The sequence below is a fragment of the Dendrobium catenatum genome, unplaced genomic scaffold, assembly GCF_001605985.2.
Source record: "Dendrobium catenatum unplaced genomic scaffold, ASM160598v2 fragScaff_scaffold_343, whole genome shotgun sequence".
NCBI lineage: Eukaryota > Viridiplantae > Streptophyta > Magnoliopsida > Asparagales > Orchidaceae > Dendrobium > Dendrobium catenatum.
The window spans coordinates 201,587-222,540 of record NW_021318805.1 but is presented as its reverse complement, the minus strand read 5'-3'; the positions used below and the strand labels follow the sequence as shown (position 1 = coordinate 222,540).

The 20,954-nt window shown below is 32.8% G+C and overlaps 1 protein-coding gene across 1 annotated transcript in view; it reads left to right on the top strand.

The window, feature by feature from the left end:
• LOC110104738 (alpha-soluble NSF attachment protein) overlaps positions 1 to 20,477 on the top strand; it is a 27,068-nt gene extending 6,591 nt beyond the window's left edge. The window contains exons 2-9 of the mRNA XM_020833975.2: positions 3,084 to 3,133; positions 3,225 to 3,297; positions 4,732 to 4,811; positions 8,659 to 8,810; positions 9,337 to 9,496; positions 9,581 to 9,628; positions 9,802 to 9,882; positions 20,014 to 20,477. Of these exons, the coding sequence (XP_020689634.2) occupies positions 3,084 to 3,133; positions 3,225 to 3,297; positions 4,732 to 4,811; positions 8,659 to 8,810; positions 9,337 to 9,496; positions 9,581 to 9,628; positions 9,802 to 9,882; positions 20,014 to 20,094 (725 nt within the window). The 3' untranslated portion in view covers positions 20,095 to 20,477. The remainder of the gene's footprint in view (positions 1 to 3,083; positions 3,134 to 3,224; positions 3,298 to 4,731; positions 4,812 to 8,658; positions 8,811 to 9,336; positions 9,497 to 9,580; positions 9,629 to 9,801; positions 9,883 to 20,013) is intronic.
• The last annotated feature ends 477 nt before the right edge of the window (positions 20,478 to 20,954 follow it).

Here is a 20,954-nt window from a genome sequence, read left to right as displayed (position 1 = left end):
AAAAATGGATTAGTACAACCAGATTGACTATTTTTATTAGAAAATTAAATCGTTTTTAGATTGGCAAAGATGTAAAGTTATACCTGAGTGAAAATTTATGTACTCCACATCGATATTATTGTTTGGACTTTAAGATAAATGGCATAAATAAAAAAATAAAGTAAAACGTTTTTTCTAGGATTAGATGGGGCATTTCAAAGAATATTACAAAATTTATTTTTGAGAGTAAGATTTAGATCTTAAAATTTTGTCTGTGCATAGCGAGGATGTAATTTATGTGGGAAAAAGTGACTAGTGATATGAAGTAATAAGCAAAAGATGTGCTTGGAGATATCAAAATTGAAAGCTGCCTAATAGTAAAAATAGTTGGTGGTCGAAATCCAATTGTGCCAAGAAAAAGATTAAAAATAAGAAATTTGTTATGAAAATTGATTTAATTTGTAAAATTCTGATAATTGGAAAATATATAAGTGGCTCGTAAGGATTCTAAGAAAGCATATTGCGATGCAAAGACATTAGATTTATGATTATATAATGATTAAATTACTAGAGAAGGATAAGATATATGTATAAGAGTAGCCAAACAAAGAGATAGGGAGCGGTAGTAAGGATTAGTTCAAGTGCAAGTTATTAAGATGAAGATCAAAAATTACTTTGTTAGAAGATGATAATCAACAAAAGGTGGATGAGATATTTTGTGCTAAACTTTTTATGAGATTATGAAAAAAGATTGACTATAAGTGATCTTAGACCCTAAGAAAATAAAGATTTCTGTTGTTATATCAGAGCGCATTGTAAAGACTAAAGTTAGAAGAAAAGGTTTAAAGAAATGAATGGTGGAAAAGGCTGTATGGACTGATGATATTCAATAAAGGTGTGGAAATGCTTAGGAGATGAACAAATCTGCTTTCTAAACTTGGCCTTAACTAAGATTTTTTAACATTGAAGACTAAAAGATGTCGATGCAGTGGGAATGAGTGGTGTTAATTTCCTATTTTTAAGAATAAAAGTGATGCACAAATGCTTGACGAATTATGAGTATTAGTTAATGTGTCATACTTTAAAACTATTGGGAGCGAGTTATGGAGCATAGTTGCGGGTAGATACTAATGTTTCTCAAAACAATTTGGATTCATGCCGGGTAGGTCGACTACTGGAAAGACCATACATTTATTAAGAGGTTGATGGAAGAAATATAGAAAAATAAGGAGGATCTACAATAGATATTTATGATTAGAAAAACATATGATAAAGTTTCAGAGAAGATGCTATGGAGAGGTTCTTGAAAAGAATGAGTCAATATGCTTATATCCAATCATTAAGATATGTATGTCAGGAGATATTGCTTCTGTTCAACACACAGGTGGTTTGACCAAGTATTCCCTTTTCGGTGGTTACGATCAACGAAAGCCTTAAGCCCCGTATGCTTTTTGCTTTAGTCACTGGATGTTCTCACTAGACATGTTGCCAAGAGATGTACCTGTAGTTGTATTGTTTATTTTGCTGATGATATTTCTTCTTGATTGATTAAGATAGAGATGAGGAGTTGAAGGTAACTTGAATTATGGGAGTGTCAAACCTTAAGTCTAAAGGTGTTCGCGTTTGAGTAGCATCTAAACGAATATATGCGAGTGTAATTTAGTAGTAATAGACTCTAGTGACGGGATTAGTGACCCACCTTCATTCGTCGTTCCAAATCCATGGCCACCATAAATGCTTTTAAAATTATCTACCTCTCTACCAACATGTCCATTTAAATCTCCTCCAATAAAAACTCTTTTCTTAAAAATGTATCTTTTGTATTAATTTTTCTAAGTCATTCCAAAAATTTAATTTAGAACTCATATGCAAACCTACTTGAGGAGCATAAGCACTTATAATATTAACAATATTATCATCAACAACAATCTTTAAAGCTATAATTCTATCTCCAATCCTATTAATTTTTATAACATTATCTTTTAAACTCTTATATATAATAACACATACACCATTTCTAGTACGACTCCTACCCGAATACCAAAGTTTAAATCCTAAACTATCAATTTCCTTAGTCTTCTCTTCACCCCACTTAGTTTTCTGAATGCACAAAATATTTAACTTCCGATGAATCATAATATTTATTAATTCCATTAATTTTCTTGTAAGGGAACCTATATTCCAAGTTCTTATCCTAATTTTAGTTTCATGGACTAGCTTCTTTGCCCACATCCGTCCTTGATGTGGGAACCCTTGCCTATTTAACACTGCACCCGGGCGCCGGTGCAGCGACACTTGCACGTCGTTTCCACGGGACACCCTAGCATTAACACAATTTATTAAAGGATTCATGTCATTATTGTTCGACAAGTTTTACGCTGGCTGTCGACTACCTAACGCAACCCTCCACTTTTCTCATCCAGGACTAGGGACCTGGCAACGACAGTGTTAACTGAACCTGTTGGACCCATGCACCAAAAACATTACTTGATTCTATTTTGTATGACAAGGGTCAGTTGCAGCTCTTTTAAATACAGGGATGCTTGAGGGGGTGGTGATGGAGGCGGAGATATTGGTGGCAGCTATGAAGGTAACTAGATGAAGCTGATTATGTGGATGCAATGTGAAGCCATGTACGTTTTGAGAATCATGGATCTGAAGGTGGCGGTGATGGAAGTGGCGAACATACGTGAGAACAATGGATTTAAATATGGTTATAGCTACAATGACTATCATGGTGATAGAAATGAAGAGAGATAGAGCGAGGTCATGATGATAGAAATGATGAGAGGGTGGGTGGGTGATGACATGGATTTTGGGTATTTCAGGAGCTGAAGAAAGCTCCAAGCTGTTATTGGATCAGTTGCACTCATGAAGAAGAAATTAGTTATGATTTCATAATCCAAGGTTGATGCTTTACTGAAAGCTAAGTTGTGTGTGTGTGAGAGAGAGAGAGGGAGCTCCTGTTTTATGATTCTTTTTGCTTCAACAATCTAACCCCTGTGCAATTTTAATGGTGTCATGATCTTTCTAACATATTTGCTCATTGATCTTACATTTAAGTTGGAAATTGTTTGACTATCATCTAGAACCTGATGTCTCAGGGGACAGAGCTGGAGTAGTATATACCAAGTTAGCAAATTGCCATCTAAAGGTTCATACATTTCTTTTCTACACTGTTTTTTTTTCCATTTTTTTAATTTAAATAATCATAATTCTTATTATTATATGTATCCCAAGTACAGTTAGAAAGCAAGCATGAAGCAGCATCAGCTTATGTGGATGCAGCAAACAGTTACAAGAAAATTTCAGCTCAAGGTCATTGCTCTAGTTCCTAGTTTTATTCAATTATCTTGCTTGAGCAAGTGAGCTTGTAGAAAGACCATTATGTGTTCTTGGACATGGTTAGAAGTGTTAAGTTTGGTTTGTGTTTTATTCAATGTGATCTAAAATCTACAACAGCGCAAGACTGCAAGTTAACGCCAATTTTTTTTTATTTTTAAGTTAACGCCATAAAACTATAGAATGTTTTTCTTAGTTTGCTTGATAACATCGTGACAAGCTCACAAGTTGGATAAAATTTTCTTCCTATTATTCTGGTGGGTGACATGCTAGTGATAAATTCTCAAGGTTATTTACATTTTTAACTAACGATATAGTTTTTATGTTTAAATTACTTTAGTTTGAAGCGATTAATTGCAAAGGCTTTGTTCTATTAGTTGATATTTTTATTTTTTATCTTCATTAAATTTTAAGGCTTTGGGATGCTGAAGAAAAGGAATATATCTATTGTATGAATTGGTTTTTATGAGAAATGCAGCAGCGTATCCATGGAATATGACCAGAAGCAAACCTTTGGTAGAAATGCCAAATGTTCACATATTGAGTTTGAATGGTTGATTTTGATGGCTGTTTCTACACTGCTTTAGCAACATACACTGGAGTTTTAAAATGTGTTGCTGTAAGTGCAATGTACTTCGAAGTGCCACTAAATTTCTTTCTTCATTTGGATGCTAATCTGTCTGAGGCTTCGAATTTATCTCATGATCTCTTATATTGTTCTATTTCTCTAATTTTAGTAATTAGTTTGATTGCGTGATCACTTTTTTTTTTCAAATTTTATAGAATTTGACTTTTTTCAATTGTAGTGCGAGTTTTCAATCAAACGTGTGATTCTCTTATGTTTCTTAATTTCTATATGAAATTTATGCTAAACAATAATTAGATTATCACTTGCGTGTATTTTTGCTTTTCATCCAATGAGATGAGGCAAATAATTGTCCAAATTAGAAGTTTATGTAAGCTTGAAATTTTGTGCATGTTTTTGTACATTATTTTGTAGGATTATATTAATAAACCCTAAAACTGAGAAGTCCTTCATCAGTCTTACCTAGCCTTAACTAAAACATACAGTTTTATAGTGCATTGTCATGCAAAATATGGAATGTTCTTAAATTTCATACCACAAGGATCAACCATTACGCCATGATTAACTAACTTAAGGCATGGAACATATTTAAAGGTATGGTCAATATGGGATTAAAATTGTTGGTCTGCAATATTTTTTTCCCTCCTTAGTTTTAACTAATAATAGCCTTTACTACTCCCTTTCTGCCTTGTGCTTCACTGTTGTTATCAGCTTTATGTCTTGCAGACTAGAAAGTTTTGTCTAAAATTGAGACGTTTTGCTTTTTTGTCATATCTACTCATGAAGATTCCATTTTATTTATTTTTTATCTTTTATTTTTGCAGAAGCCGCACAATGTCTAAACCAGGCTGTCAATCTTTTCTTGGATATTGGTAGACTGAACATGGCCGCAAGATACTTCAAGGTAATTAGCCCGGGTTATGAAAGGGTGATTGCTTTTAAGAAATCAGGTAGTTTGATGATATCGTTAAGCACTTTTAGATGGTTATCATGTCATGTTTGGGGCCATGTAGGAGGAAACTGATGCTGTCTCTGTTTTTTTTTTTTATTTGAAAAAATTCTGATGTTTATTGGGCGCCTCTTAAAGATAATAATAAACGTACTCAACATATACCTCCCCAACCTGGTTATATTCAACTCAATGTTAATTTCATTTCTCTTACAATTAATCTTCCTTTTTATATTTTTCTCTAATTATCTCTATCACTTGATGTATCTTTAAGTTTTCTTATTGACAATAAATAGCTAATATTAGAAATATATTATCGAACATGTTGAACTACTTTTAGTTACTGAACTTACATATATGTATGTATCCTTTGCATCCTTTGATTTCTTTTCTTCATGCATGCCTTTCTTTTGATCATTTCTTGTTTTTTCTGTTTATATATATATATATATATATAAAGAGAGAGAGAGAGAGAGAGAAAGATAAACTAGCGGTGCTACCATCAAAATATTTTCTATATAAATTTGTATTTGTATCAATGGGATGTCCTTTTTCTAGATAATCATTACTAGGTATTGTCGTCATCATCACCAGCATCATTATCATCGGTAGCCTTACCTTATCTATTTGAGGTTACTTTGATGAATCTTCTTTTTATCTATTAATTTTTATTAAATTATGCTTGAGGGGTTAATAGAATTATTCATAAAACATTTTGAACTACTTCTATTTGTGTCATTTTATGTCTGCTCGTTTTTATAATCCTTTATCACTAATTTAATCTATGATTTGATTGAGTGCATTTCTTCTCTTCATTGGCTATGTAAAAATCACCCAAGTTTATTTTCAACTAGTTTTTCTTCATTAGATATCACTTTAAGTACTTCTCAAATAGATTTATTTATTTATCCTTCATACTTATGTCATATTTCAATCTTAAATTTCTCACTTTTATCATGCTCAACTTATCTATTATCAAAAATTTTTCAAGAACTTTGATCCCTACAACATAATTGATCTCCTTGTAATTTATAAAATTTACCTTTAAGCCTCAATTATATCAACTTGTTTTATATTATTGATAGAATTCATTTTAATCACCCAATCCTAACTGTAGAAGCTATATCTTCATTTGTACCCCATTCTTTTGAGTGATAAATTTTTAATACTTTTACTTTTATTGATTAGTAATTGTTACAACGCACCACTAAAATTGTGTATCATAAACTAGAATTTTGTTCTACTAATTCTTAGTCTTATATCTATGGCATACTCCATTGTTCTTACGTTCCGCTTATTTTAGAAAATATTTCACCAAATAGAGCTTTGCTATTTATTGAATGCATACAACCAAGCGCCTCATTTTTAATATATTTTGCAAACATTTTATAATCAATACTAAAAGATATGAATTTGATGTTGATTCTATATATAATACTACTATAACTAAAAACTATTTGGTCTCTCTTTAACTACTAGTACTAGTTAGTTCTCCATCATGCATATATTTATTAAAGTCAATATGCTTTTGTTGCATACATTTCCTCCTTAATGTACACCAAATTAATTCTTTTGGTACTTGATTGTGTGACTTCTCAGGAAAAAAATAAAAACTATTTGAAGATCCCTTTTTTTTTCTCTCTATACTTCTCCATTCATTATGTTAACAAAAAAATACTTCCATAGTAGATTTTTTTGGCATGCAATCAAATTGATTCTCCAAAATTGATGTAATTTTTGAAAGTTTATGTTATTTTACTCTCCCTCTCTCGTAGCTTCATTGTATAACTTACCAATTTGATTCATTTCTAATCAATGCAACTTCCAACCTCTCCATTATTCTTAAATATTAATGTCAAAATACTTCTCCAATCATTTGAGCTCCTCTTCATTTCAAAATTTTTCATTGAAAAGATATGGTAACTAAACTATTGTATCTTAGTTTCAAAATTTATTATTGGGAAAATGTGTTAACAAAACTACTGTAATGTCTAACATAACTCCACAAAATGTCCTTATGCATCTTATATGAATATAAATCTTCACCTTTATCCATATTAGTCAGGGTTAACTTCACTCCAAATGAACTACCTTTGCTCTCTTAGTCAGCTCATCTTTAGATTGTCATCTCCTGGAAGCACGTTTGCTCATGTTTGGGATTTTTTAAACTAGCTTTTTCTTGAGATTAAGACTTCGTTAGGGACAGCTTTTGTACTGCTCTTAAAGTAGTTTTCTAATAAAAAATTTTAATTTTTGTACTAGAGAATTGCTTTAAGAAGCAGGAAGTCGCCCCAAACGAAGCCTTAAACTCATGTTTGAATACATAAATTGAATCTTGTGCTTTCTTTGGTAATGTTATTTATAATGGTGAGCGCCTCAGGATTCATTATGTCTCTAATGCCTGTCACTAAATCTATTCTAGGCATAATTGATTTTTTAAAGTCATTCTAATTTTCTTTTCCATTTTGCCAGGCATACCGTTTGAATTTACGCTATATGATGTCAAACCATCGTGATATTTTATCTATTTACGTCCATTCTTTCTTGTTCTTTTACTATTGCAATACTCATGTGATTTTCATCTTTTATCTTAGATGAGATCTGCAATTCGCCCCATTTTTATCCCTTCATCTGTATTTGTTTATGGTTTTCTTTCTGCATGCTTTATTTCCCGATCTTCTGAAACGTAGTCTGTAGCATAAGATTGTGTTGTTATAATATGATTGTTACAATTTCGACTATTTTACCTCCAGTAATTGTCTTGCTTAGGTAACAAACAGGCTTATTGTCATTAAAGTATTTTGTTTAGTGTTTATGCATATAATGATCTTGCAGTTTTATGTAGACTACGTTTGTTTATGTAAATATTTGTAGTTATGCTAAAAATGTCTCATTAAGATTGGTTTAATATTTTTAATGATTAGCCTTTATTTGATAAAACCAGCATGTTTTCTTTTGCCTCATGCTGCAGGCGAGTTCAGGGCGTGATGCCTTGCTGGAAAAATTTACATTAGTATGGATAACTTCATTCTTTAGCATACAATGCGTCCTTTTTTTGACTTTAGTGCCTTTGGGGCAAATTCTTTTGACCTAGTGATGCGCAGATGAAGTACTAAATGTGGCTCATCAGTTAGTTTTGGCATGCATACTTTGTCATTCTAATTACAAAATGTTACACAAACAATTGAGCATATTAATGGACTTAAACCGCATTTTTTAAACTTTTTATATGACTGCTACATAGGGCTGTCAAAATCGAGTCACTAGCTAGGTTCGGGTCCAACCCGAAACTGACCCGACACTGTTCGACCCGACCCGTTTTTGCATACGGGTCGGTTTTCCGAACCCGAACCCAACCCGCTTCGGTTATGTTTTACTAAAATTTTTTTATTTAATTCGATTTATCTAAACATAAATCAAATTAAGATAAGATTTACTTCAATCAAATTAAATAAATCAAGCTTAATTTAATTTGGACAATAATGTTTGTCATTTTTTAGAAATATCATTTATTTATTTCATAGCAATATTTTGAAATCCTCCTAAATTAATTAAAAACGGGTCAAACCGGATTGATTTCGGGTTTCTGGGTCAACCTGAACCCGACCCGATTTTACAAATGAGGATTTTCGGGTCGGGTCAAATTTTGACACCCCTACTGCTACATATGATTTGTCTCTTTCGGGGTGTTCACGTGGATGCTCTATAGCTAAAGCTGGTTACTATTGTTTTTCATAACATGCTTAAAAGTCCGAATGCGTTCTCTAAACATCTCCTTTTCATTATACCTCGCATTTTTCAGGAACTTGCTGAGATATATGAGCAGGAACAGGATTTGGAGAAAGCTATGGATTACTTTGAGAGGGCAGCTGATCTTTTTCAAAGTGAGGAGGTGACGACTTCTGCCAACCAGTGTAAACAGAAGGTTGCTCAATTTGCTGCTCAGCTGGAACAGTAAGAAACGTATATAACCAAAAGTGATTATTCAGAAACTGAAAGTAAATGAGTATGTGCTACTGTTTTGATTCTGAGGACTTAGCCGAAAGTTGCCCTTGCCCTATTTTGTGCTCAGTTGGAATAGCAAGAAATGAAGATGACTTAAAATTGGATTGTTTTGATATTGAAAGCTAATGAATATGTATTTCTGTTTTTATTCTATGATCTCTTTAATTGTGCAATGATTTGATTAGTTTTTTGCACTTTTCATGATTAAAAGCCAGGATGTAGATTGATTAGCTATGGAACAATACATCCATTGATATTGAAAGTAAAATGATTGGCTATGTAACAAATACATAAGTAGATTGACCATTTTTTATTTTATCTTCAATTGAATGCCAACTTCCATTGTTACAGCAATTTCTGCTGAGCTTCTACAATGAACTCTACTTAGAGTTACTTGAATTATATCTTCACAGTTTTTACTAGTTTCTGACGATGACATCTTTGTTAGATTAAGAGATACATGTGAAAATCTCAGGTACCCAAAAGCAATTGAGATCTTTGAAGCCATAGCAAGGCACTCGATCAATAACAGTCTTTTGAAGTATAGTGTCAAGGGAATCCTCCTTAATGCCGGTATCTGTGAGATATGCAAAGGCGACATCGTTGCTATAACAAATGCGTTAGAGCGATATCAGGTTAACTATGGTTCCATTTTTATACAATTGAAGCTCCATGATTGTCTGGGAGTATTCTTGAATAACTTATAATTGCTAGTGCAGGAACTTGATCCAACCTTTTCTGGCACACGTGAATTCAAACTCCTATCTGTAAGTCATAAATATGCCATGAATTGCTGTTTAGTGAGATTTAACAAAATCTTCTATAACTGCTTATTTGGTTATTTTCCACTGACTTCTATTTGTTTATGAAGATTTTTGTTTCTAATAAGATTATGGTCACACTTCCTCGATAGATTATGTTTCTGTGGCTTCCACTACAGGATTTGGCCTCTTCAATGGATGAGGAAGATGTTATAAAGTTCACTGAAGCTGTAAAGGAATTTGATAGCATGACTCGACTGGTATGTGGATCTTCTCCCGTCCATCTGATTGGACTATTATTATTATTATTATTATGAAAGCTGCATTCTACTTGATTGTTGATTGGATAATTCCTTTGCTTAGCATTGGAAGTTCAATAGTTGGTTGTAAAACCAATTGAATGTTGAAATGACACACCCAGAGAGGTGAATTGGTGATTTATATTTTTTTTTTTCAAAAATCTTTTTGATTTAAAACCAAAATCAGATTTTAATGTGGAAGCATTTTAATAAACGAAATCACAACTCACAATAACAACCCAAAATAAATACTAATCTTTTTCTATTTTTGATTTTGTAGGAAAAACAAATAGCATTTATTATTTTTTATTTTTGTTTGAACACAAGATAAATAACATATGATATTTATTGATTTATAGAAAGCATGTGATAAAGTTCCAAGAGAAGTGCTATGGAGAGTTCTAGAAAAGGATGGGGTTAATAATGCTTATATTCAAGTCATTAAGCATATGTATGCAACTGCTATTACTTGTGTTCAAACACAAGGTGGTTTGACCAAGCATTTTCCTATTTCATTTGGATTACATCAAGGATCAACCTTAAGCACTTATCTTTTTTTGCTTTAGTCATGGGTGTTCTCGCTAGACATTTGCAAGAGGTTGTACCATGGTGTATGCTTTTTGTTGATGATATTCTTCTTGTTGATAAGACTAAAGAGGGAGTGGAAGGCTAACTTGAATTATGGAGGTCAACCTTAGAGTCTAAAGGTTTTCATTTGAGTATATCTAAAATCGAATATATAGAATGTAATTTTAGTAGTAATAGATCTAGTGGGGAAATTGTGGCTTTGGGCGATCCAGTCATTAATAATAGTACACATTTTAAATATTTTGGGTCTAGTGTTCAGAGTGATGATGAAATAGATTGGGATATTATTAGTAGAATTCAAGTTGGATCGTTGAAGTAGGAATGTATCTGGCTTGTTGTGTGATAAAAAAGTCCCCCTCAAATTTAAGAAAAAATTTTATAAGATGGTGGTGAGACCTGCAATGTTTTATGGTGCAAAATGTTAGCCATTAAAATAGAAGCATGATATTGAGTTAAGTGTTGCAAAGATGAGGATGCTTAGGTGGATGAGTGGCTTTACTTTTAGAGTCAGGATGTGAAATGAGCATATACATGAAAATGTTGGAGTAGCTCCAGTCGAAGATAAGATTAGAGAGAGTCGCCTTAGATAGTTTGGTCACATAAAACGGCGGTTTCCTGATGACCTAGTTAGGAGAGTAGATGTATTAGATTTGACTTTTGTTAAAAGAGATAGAGGTAGACCTAAAAAGACTTGGTTAGAAAATATTAGAAATAACTTTTCTTTATTAGATTTAAATGAAAAATTGACTCTTAACATTATACAGTGGTGAAAAAAGATTCATGTAGCCGACCCCACGTAACGGGATAAAATCTTGATGTTGTTGTATGTTGTTTTTAAAATAAATATAAATCTCAATCAATCACAATGATTTTTGTATCTTAATGATAATCAAACTCAACTCAGATTGTAGAAAAATAAATATGCGGGAAAGTAAAATCGCAAAAAGTAAATGTAACAAGAAAAAGAACTCAAATTGATTTTTATAGTGATTCAGTCAACTTGACATATGCCTACTCCCCGAAGTTCCTCTCTTCAAATATTGTACTAATCAATATGAATCTCCTTCAGCCCACCACTAGGCGAAGAAGCCCGTACATACCCTTCTCTCATAGAATCTCTCTTTTCACCTCCTCTGTCTAGCGGAGATGTAGAAATCCTTTTTATCTCCTCGGTGCATTAGAATAGCCGAAATCCCTTTCACCTCCTCTCTGTGGCGGCGTAGCCGATGACCTTTGACATCAAAAGTTTCTTCACAAAGCTTCTCTCAAAACAAACATTGACACACCCGGAGGAACGCAAGTGCAAGTTGGCCAGAGTAACCGTATGAAAATCTGTCACTCTCTCTTGAATCTCACAAGGCTCTTCTCCTTCGCACACAACCTCACCCTTTATCTCATTTACTTAATGTTTTCTCTTCAACATTCTTACAGAAAAAACTAATCTCTGACTACCAAAAGTCTTATTTAAAATCATAACAAGAGTTTAAATAGAGGATTAAGAAAACTCTATTCTTTTAATTATGCCGCTTATGTATGCATAATATGATAGGAGTATTGTACCATATGATTAGTTCATCATTTGTTGTATGATTCAAGATCGTTCATTATGATTAGTTCCCCGAATGCAATTCGTACGGGACAAACCCCTAGGAAGATTCAATATCGTACATGTCGCTCCGACGATTGTTCAATACGATCATGATCTTATCGTATGATCATTAGTCTTAAATAATCTTGCTTCAGTTGCTTAATCATAAACTTGTTCGTACAATATGATCAGAATAATTTTAAAATTCGAATTGTTGCCTAATTTAAATCACAACGGGGATACCAAATATAGTTGATCGTCTTGTATGATGTTGTGGTCGTACAACATGATTAGTTATAGCACTTTAAAAATTAATTTCATTTAATTAAATATTTTAATTAATTTTTTATTATACAGATCATCCAATAACAATCAAGATCGTCCAATACGATCTTCTGAAAATTAAAATATTTAATTACACTCTATATGTGTGTATGCGCACAGTTGCTAACCCAACATACACCTATTACAAATATTGACTCAGAAAAATGATAATTACATGCTCTTTGAGCAGATTGACTCATATTTTCTTGAGCTCTAATTCTTTGATGGTACTTTGTGTATGTTGAACCAGAAATATTAGTAATGCACAAAAAATATATATGCAATATAAAGTAGGAGAAAATAAAATAAATATCTGTTAATATTTGTAATCATCAAAACACATGGTCGAGTCGTCGATTGCAACAATCTCCCCCTCTTTGTTGACTACAAATTTTGGTGGTTAGAATTTTAAATTCCAAGTTAATTTTTAATTTCTTGTTGAGCTCTCTTTCTCACTAAGTGATTTCTTTTTGAAAAATAGAGAGATTTTTTTTTTATTTTTAATTTTTTCCTTTTTAATGGGCAAATACAAATCATAGTCAGAATAAGCGTTGCATGTAAATAAATTAAAAAAAAATGTAAATGACATAAATTGCACTAGTATAAACGAGATAGTACAACCAAGAGAAATAAACTCAGTACTCCCCCTTTGACATCACAAAAAAGAGGAACTACAAATAAATTATAATATAAAGCAAAAAGAAAGAACAAAAGCTGAAAGAATAATCAAACACACACTACAAAAGACAAAGCATCGCAACTACTCATAAGAGAGACTCTGATTAGGTGATAGTGGTGGTGGCTGGAATTAATGGTATAGTGAAGTAAATTGATCGCTAAATGAAGCTCAATCATCCTCGTGTGGTTGTTGTATCTGGTGTTGTAATTGATCCCAGAGAGATGTGGACTCTTGGATGTGGGTCTCCAATTGTAACTCCAATCTATCAAAGAGCTCAACCCACGAGTCAGGAGCTGGCAGTTGAAAAGCTGGTACCCTAGGTACTGGTAGTGCTTCCGCTTTCTCATCAAATTCATACTCCTCTTCTGCAAGTTGTGCCCCGCGACGTCTATTGCTGAAGAGTAGGTGGAAGGAACTAATTGTATAAAAGATAGGAAAGTGATTGACTGGTGCAGGGTACATTATGTTGTATTTTGAATTTAGTATGTAGGTTATGATGTGTCGTAGTGCAATATTCTGCCTACGTAGGGCTCTAGGATTCCTAATGTTGTAAGATTTTGAATATAATGAATAATTCTATCTATTGTATTAAATTATGTGCTAGTGCCTAGTTATACAAAAGTAAGTCAAAATAAATAATAGGGGTGTGATGTTGGCTCTTTCTTCAACTTTATGAAGAATTGAGGTTCTAAGAACATGCCGAGTAATACAAGTATTTGGGACGAGATTGCAAACTAATGGTAGATGCTGGTTAATAGGTGTGTTCCTAAGAGTGAGATCACTTGTGTTCAATCATAGTCACCTGTAGTCCAAACATCATGGGGTTTAATGCCAGTTGTAGAAATACAAAATAATTCATGAAAATCATGATAAAAAATCTCTATAGATCATCTACAAACATATGAGACCATAAAGTATGTTCAAAATTGATTCTTAAACTCGTAAAAAATTCAAACAACAATTCAGAGTGGAATGAAAATGCGAGTGTTAGGATGAATTCTAATGTAATGCTGACGAATAAATTTAGTAATTGATAGTTTAAAGCACCCTAATTTAATATTCTAGATGATGTGATTTGTGTGACCCTATTACGATGATATGAAGTTTCATTGTCAACGGATTGAAACCTATTGTCTATAGGGGATGAGAGGTTGCCTGGGAGAAGTCTAGCTCTTTTTCCACTGGACATCGGGAATACTCAATCATGTCGGGTTTCATCTTGTATGAACTGCATTCGATTAAACTAATCATATAAGTCGATATTTGGATCGTTCAGCTAAGGATGAACTAATCATACTATACAATACAAGTATTGTACTGTGCGAACAGAAGCGTCAAAATATATTTTTTTAATCCTTGTTATGACTTTGAAAGTCTTTAGGAAATCAGATGTATGTTTCCTCGATGAGAGTGTTGAAGAGAGAGCATTGAGCAAATGAGAGAAAGAGTGAGGTTGTAGGATTCAAGGGAGTGTGAGTGAGGTTTTCACACAGTTGCTTTGGCAAACTTGCACATGAGTTCTTATAGCCGTGTCAGTGTTGATCTTTAGGGAAGTTTTGTGAATGTTTGTAGTGCTCCCCCTTTCCTCACTTTTATGCAGACAGTTCCTTCCACCTACTCTTTAGCGATGGACGTCACAGGGCACATATTGTAGAAGAGGGGCATGAATTTAATGAGGCGGGTGTTGACCTCATTTTTATATGAGGTCAGCCGGACCCATTCAATCATCAATCAAACATTCAATCAACATTTAAATCTAGGTCATAATCATCAATCAATGACCAACAACCTTTCAATCATCATCGCCTACAATACAACTTGTGATCGACCTTGTTGATCTTTTTTTGAAATCAACATTGAACTGCATACATATTAATTAAGATCGATTTGAGTGCACACATTACATTTGGGGATATCTAGTTCGATTTGAGCCAATTTGAGCCCTATGACATCGTCGTCGATTCTGAAATTGAGTCAATTACTTATTATATTGAACGAATTCCAACAAAATTTTATTCGCAACTGTTTCAGTTGACTCAATTTAACATGTCTTGGCTTAGTTTAAGTCTAATCAACATCAATTAACATTACTAAATTTTGAATAATTAATTTAAAACATAAAGCCTACCAAATTTCCATGTTTTATCAATTCTTTTGTACCAATTTGATGCCTAAATATCCCTCAAAATCCTCTAAACTTTAGCCCTTTAATCTCTCAAAAATCAAGCACTTAATTTTGGCCTTTGGATTGGAAATGGAGGGCTAGATCTGGCTTGCTGGCTATATCATTCCACTAGCAGCCACCTTAGTAAAAAGAGCTCACGTTCACGTCTTGAGGTTGTTAGGGCCGGCCAACAAGAGCTGCTGGCACTCCACGCCTCCATTCCAAGAAGCAGCCACCCCTTGGGCCGGCCAAGGAGAGGGGGCTGCATTCCACGATTGATTCTTCAAGCCCTAGCCGAATATACATGATCTCTCCTTTCATGCTCCCCATCCGCTCAAGCAAAAGGAAGAAGAAGACCTAAAGATCTGATAGAAAGAAGTTGTTGCTAGGCTCAGTCGAGACTAGAGTTCTTGAAAATGGCGGTTGCTCTCATTCACCAGGGACGGCTGATTCATTCAAGCTGAACCAAGCAAAGGAAAGAGGAGTAAATTCAAGTTTGCTCTTCCATCTCTTAAGAGAGCAGCTACAACTACTGGCTTCATGTATTTAGAGAGGAACCTGCTCCATTCGGCTAAGGTAGAAAAGAAGTTAAAGGGCCGCTTCATATCCAACCAAATGTCAACCACAAAAAAAAAAAGGAAGAAGAGCATATTTCAGCAACAAACAGGAGGGATTAGCTCCTATTTTCAACACCAAACAAGAAGACGTGCTTACAGGAGGATATGGTGTATAGCTTGGGTCAAGGATGAGACACTAGCTCAAGTTATTAGTGGATGTCATGTGGAGGATCATACCAGTAGCACGACAGCAGGAATTTGTTACACTGGCTTTCAACTGATGCCAAGTCCAATGGATGACGATCCATATAGAGTGAATACATTTAACTTATAGGTACTAATGGAGCTAATTGGAGGATAGAGCCAAAGAGTTTCAGTCGACCCCATCTCTTCCAAATGGGAGTACTACGGTTGGACTCATCGTTGACTAGCTCCGATGATCAGGTAAGTTTTATTAAAACTTAGAAGGCCATAGATCCTATAAGCCAATGATTGCATGCTCCTCCAACCTTAGGTCCATGTAGTAACCTATGCATCTCATTTATATTTATTTTTCTGCAAACCCAAAACCCATTGATGTGATTTATTTATACTCATGTGCATGTCCAAGGGTTAGAGACATTGATTGTAAGTCCCATTACAACATTAATGTCATTTAAGGACAATAATTAAAGACGAGTCTTAGAGAACTTAGACAAACTCTAGGATTCACACATATATCCTTTAGGGATGAAACAATAAACATAAATAACGTAGTGACATCACATCTTAGGATTTAATATACATAATCGATTTAATCTCAAACAATAATCAATCATTAATCTTTTCTTTAGAATTTGAAAACTTAAACATTTGATAACAACTCAAATAAAATTTATAAAAAGATCAAACCTTTCTCAATCAACCTCAACCAATATGTACAATTATTAAAGGATAAAATTCAAACACAAATTTTATTAATTCTTAGTTAATGCTTTAATTATTCATTGATTAAATATTGATTAAATGAATTCATTAAAAATCAAACAAAATGTAAAGACATAAAGAAAATTCCAATAATAAACAAGGATCAGAAAATTCTAATTTCAATTTAAAATAAAATATTTTAATTAAACTTTCATTTCAATTTATTAAATTATCAAATTCATTGATAGTTAATTAAATACAATAAAGATACTTCAAAAACACATTAAAGATTGAATAAAATTAAATAAAACCTAGAGATTAATAATTCAAATTTAAATGAAATTTTTGAATGAAATTTAATCAATAATTCATTAATGATTAATTAAGATTAATTTAAGAAGATTTGAGAAATTATCTGAAAATTCTAACAAATTTAATAAAGAATTCTAATAATTCAACAATCAACTCAAGCTCTAAATAACTTTAACTCAATAATTAAAAAATCTTCATCCCTTTAACCATCAACCAATTAATTAACTCAACTAATACTGGTTATCACTGGGTAACCCAGTCCTACGAGACTATTATCTTAGCCCCAAGGAAGGTGAAATAAACTTCGTGGCCTCGGTGAGAAACAAATGTGGTAATCATTTAGCACTTAAAACACACCTTAAAATCAACTTTAAAACTACTAATACTTAAACTCAAACTTAAATCTCTCAAGCCTTTCAACCAATCAAAACATTAGACAACTTCAACCAATTACTCGATATAGGACATATCCAAACCACACGGCCCGCTACACACACTTAGGTTAGTTTGTTAGGACACGAACTCTAGCTTTAGGTTAGGCCGATGTTTCTTTTTATTTATGAGGTGTATTAATCTATATGCAAATTGAGCATTTATTGATTTTTGCTTACTATGTTAGATTCATATGATGATTAGTTTTAATGCTTTTGGTGGCATTCTAGGTTAGATAACATAGACATAAGTTCACTGTTCACAGACTTGTGCACTTTCTATTTGTCAGCCTAGGATTAGGTCCCCAGCCCCTTGGCCTACGAGATCCCCTTGAATGAGGTAACCCATGGTTGCTAACAAGGATCCTCTGATTGGCACTCGACTAAGTAGGCTAAGAATATCGACGAACCCGGGACGATGGAAAACCATGGGATCTTGACCGGGGACGTCATACCCATTTGGTAGGTTAGTCTTCGCCCTTTCCTCCTGGGCATTCTCCCGATCTAGTGATCGAGATTATAAGTCCCAACTTTCTAATAAAATCAACCATTCAAACTTAAATCACTTTCAATCAAATTCAAGCCCAACACTTAGGATAGGCTGAGTTGTTTTTGAAGTAATTCAGAATCTCAAAGCACCTCCTACTTCTCCTCCTTTGACTCCAGAAATAAGTGTTCAACCTCGAACAAATCTTGATTGAAAATTCAAACCCTTACCTCCTTTGATATCGTCCTTTGAATTCTTAAATGAAATTTTTACCGCTATTTTAATCGAGAGTATTCGTAGAAAAATTCCAATTTTCCTACGATGTAATTAACTACGAGGTCTTGCGCTCGTAGGAGATTTAAAACCCAGACATGATTTTTAAAAAAAGAATAAACTTTTCAAAACCTTCAATTAATTATCTTTGGGAAACTTAAATTTTTCGATCATTATTATCATTTTCAAATGATTAATAATAAGCGATATCCTCTTTCCCCAGAAAGATATGTCGTTCTATTATTATTCTGACTATGAAATTAATGATCCCCTATCCCGATCATTATAGTTAAATATCATTATGATCCTTTGGGATCATATGTTGTCTCCTATTGAATTTGATTATAGTAATTGGGATGAATTTAAACTTTGAATTTTGAACCCATTAGGGAATGATATGTTCGTCTTTCGAGGCGATATACTGTTCATAATGACGTGTTCAATTTTAAAATTAAAAATTAAAAATTTCTCAAAGAAAATTAATTCTTTTTCAAAATATATTTTTTTCAATCAAACAGCGGGGAGCACCATTAGTACCTGAGGCACCAGCACCAACTTTTCAACCACCACATCCTGACTCGTGGGTTGAGCACCTATTGATTTGAGTTACGACTGGAGACCCACATACAGGAGTTCACATTTCGTTGATATCAGTTGCAGCACCAAATACAACAATAACACGAGGATAATCGTGCATGTTTCAATGATCTCGCTTCACTACACCGTTACTTCCAGCCACCACCTAATCCGAGTCCCTCTTACTAGTTCGTACTGTATGATGTTTAAAAAGCTTGTCTAATTTAATCCATATAATTAAGCAATCGAAGCAATATTAATTAAGATTGATGATCGTAGCGTGCGATCGGCAAAGCGACCTCCTATACAATAATGAATCTTAATTAATCCTGTTTTGATTGCTTAATCATAGGGATTAAATTAAGATTTCTAGGTCGTACAGTAAGATCAAAACAATTTCAAAATTTGAATTATTGTCTAATTTAAACCACGACGGGGATACCCAATATAGCTGATCGTCATGTACAATATTGTGATCGTACAATATGATTTGTTATAGCCTTTTACAACTTATTTAATTAAATATTTTAATTAATTTCTGATTGCATAGATCGTTCAGTACGATTAAGTTCGTCTAGTACTATGTTCAGAAAATAAAAATATTTAATTACATGCATAGTTGCTAACCCAACATACACTTATTATAAATATTGTCTCGAGAAAAATAAAAATTACAAACTCTGAAGCAAATTGACTCCCACACACTTTCTTGAGCTATGATTATTTGACGATACTTTTTGTATGCTGATCTGAATGTTAGTAGTGCATAGGAAACATATATGCAATATAAAGTAAAAGAAAATAAAATAAGCAGTCAATAATATTTGTAACTATTAAAACACAAGTTTAGACTCCCATATTGCAACAAGCACTTCTTCGAAGCACTGCTTACTATTTTTTATACATGATGTTGAGCCTTTTTGATCTGATGGATGTATCAGATACAAAGTTACATTTGCATTTTATTTGTAAAAAATAGTTTGAAGGTCCAAATATATGTTGAAACAGTTTTTTTTTAAAATGTATTTATGCGATAAAGAGTTATTTATAGTCAAATCTTTTCATAAAAAACAAAGTCTATAATACTCATAATATTAAAAAAAAAATCTACTTTTCCTGCAATAAATTTACATCTAAGTTTAAAGACATTAACAGTCATGTCTTGCTACTATAAGGCATAAGCTCAACTGTGCTTAATCAACTACAGGATCCATGGAAGACAACCCTTCTTCTGCGGGCAAAGAGTGCTCTGAAAGCCAAGGAACAAAATGATGATGATCTCACCTGAGTTCCGTAAGTCCATGGACGCTTCAGTTCTCCATCTTTTCTGAGAGATTCTCTTCTTTGCGTTTTTATTAAACAATTATCATCACAACGCAAATACAGAAGAGCTTATTTAATCAATAGACATTTCATTGAGTTTGTTTTTTTAAAATTTTTGTATAGTTATACTGCATTATTGTGTGTTCTGCTGTATCTTCAATTCTTTCTCAGTAGGCAAGACATGTTGAAGGTTGGGATGGTTGGATTGTTCCTGCAAAATCTTCCACCGCCATTACTGTAAGAATGTCTCATGGAACCCTTTCAGTTTTCATGTTCTTTGTTTTGTATTTTGGATTCATTATAAACTTTCAATGCAAATATGTCCCAATTATCAGGTTTGAAATCTTATTTTTCCTTATTTAAGAGTATTTTTGAAGAATAAATATCTCGTTTAGATTTAAGAGTTTTTTTTTTTGGAGTCAAACTATAATATAGTTCATTATATTGTTAAATGTACTTCATAAAAATGATTTTTTTTTCTTAAAATTTGTATCTCATGGAAGTATTTTAATTTTTCTTTGATATCCTTCTCTGTAATTCATTTAAATTAATTTAAGTCTTTGGATTTGTTATTCATTGTCTTATCTTTTTTCCCCTTCTTTTTAATAATTATCAAATGGTATAAGTTTTTTTTAACACTACTATTTTTGCAGCATTTTAATCTCCATAATATTCATTATAAACTTTATTAATATTTACATTTTATCACTCTTTAATAAATATGATTATACATTATCATTATCATTAATGTTTTGTTTGGGATGACTTTCGTAGTTTTAAAAAAAAAAATTTAACTAAAAATTTTTGTACTAAAAAAACTGCTTA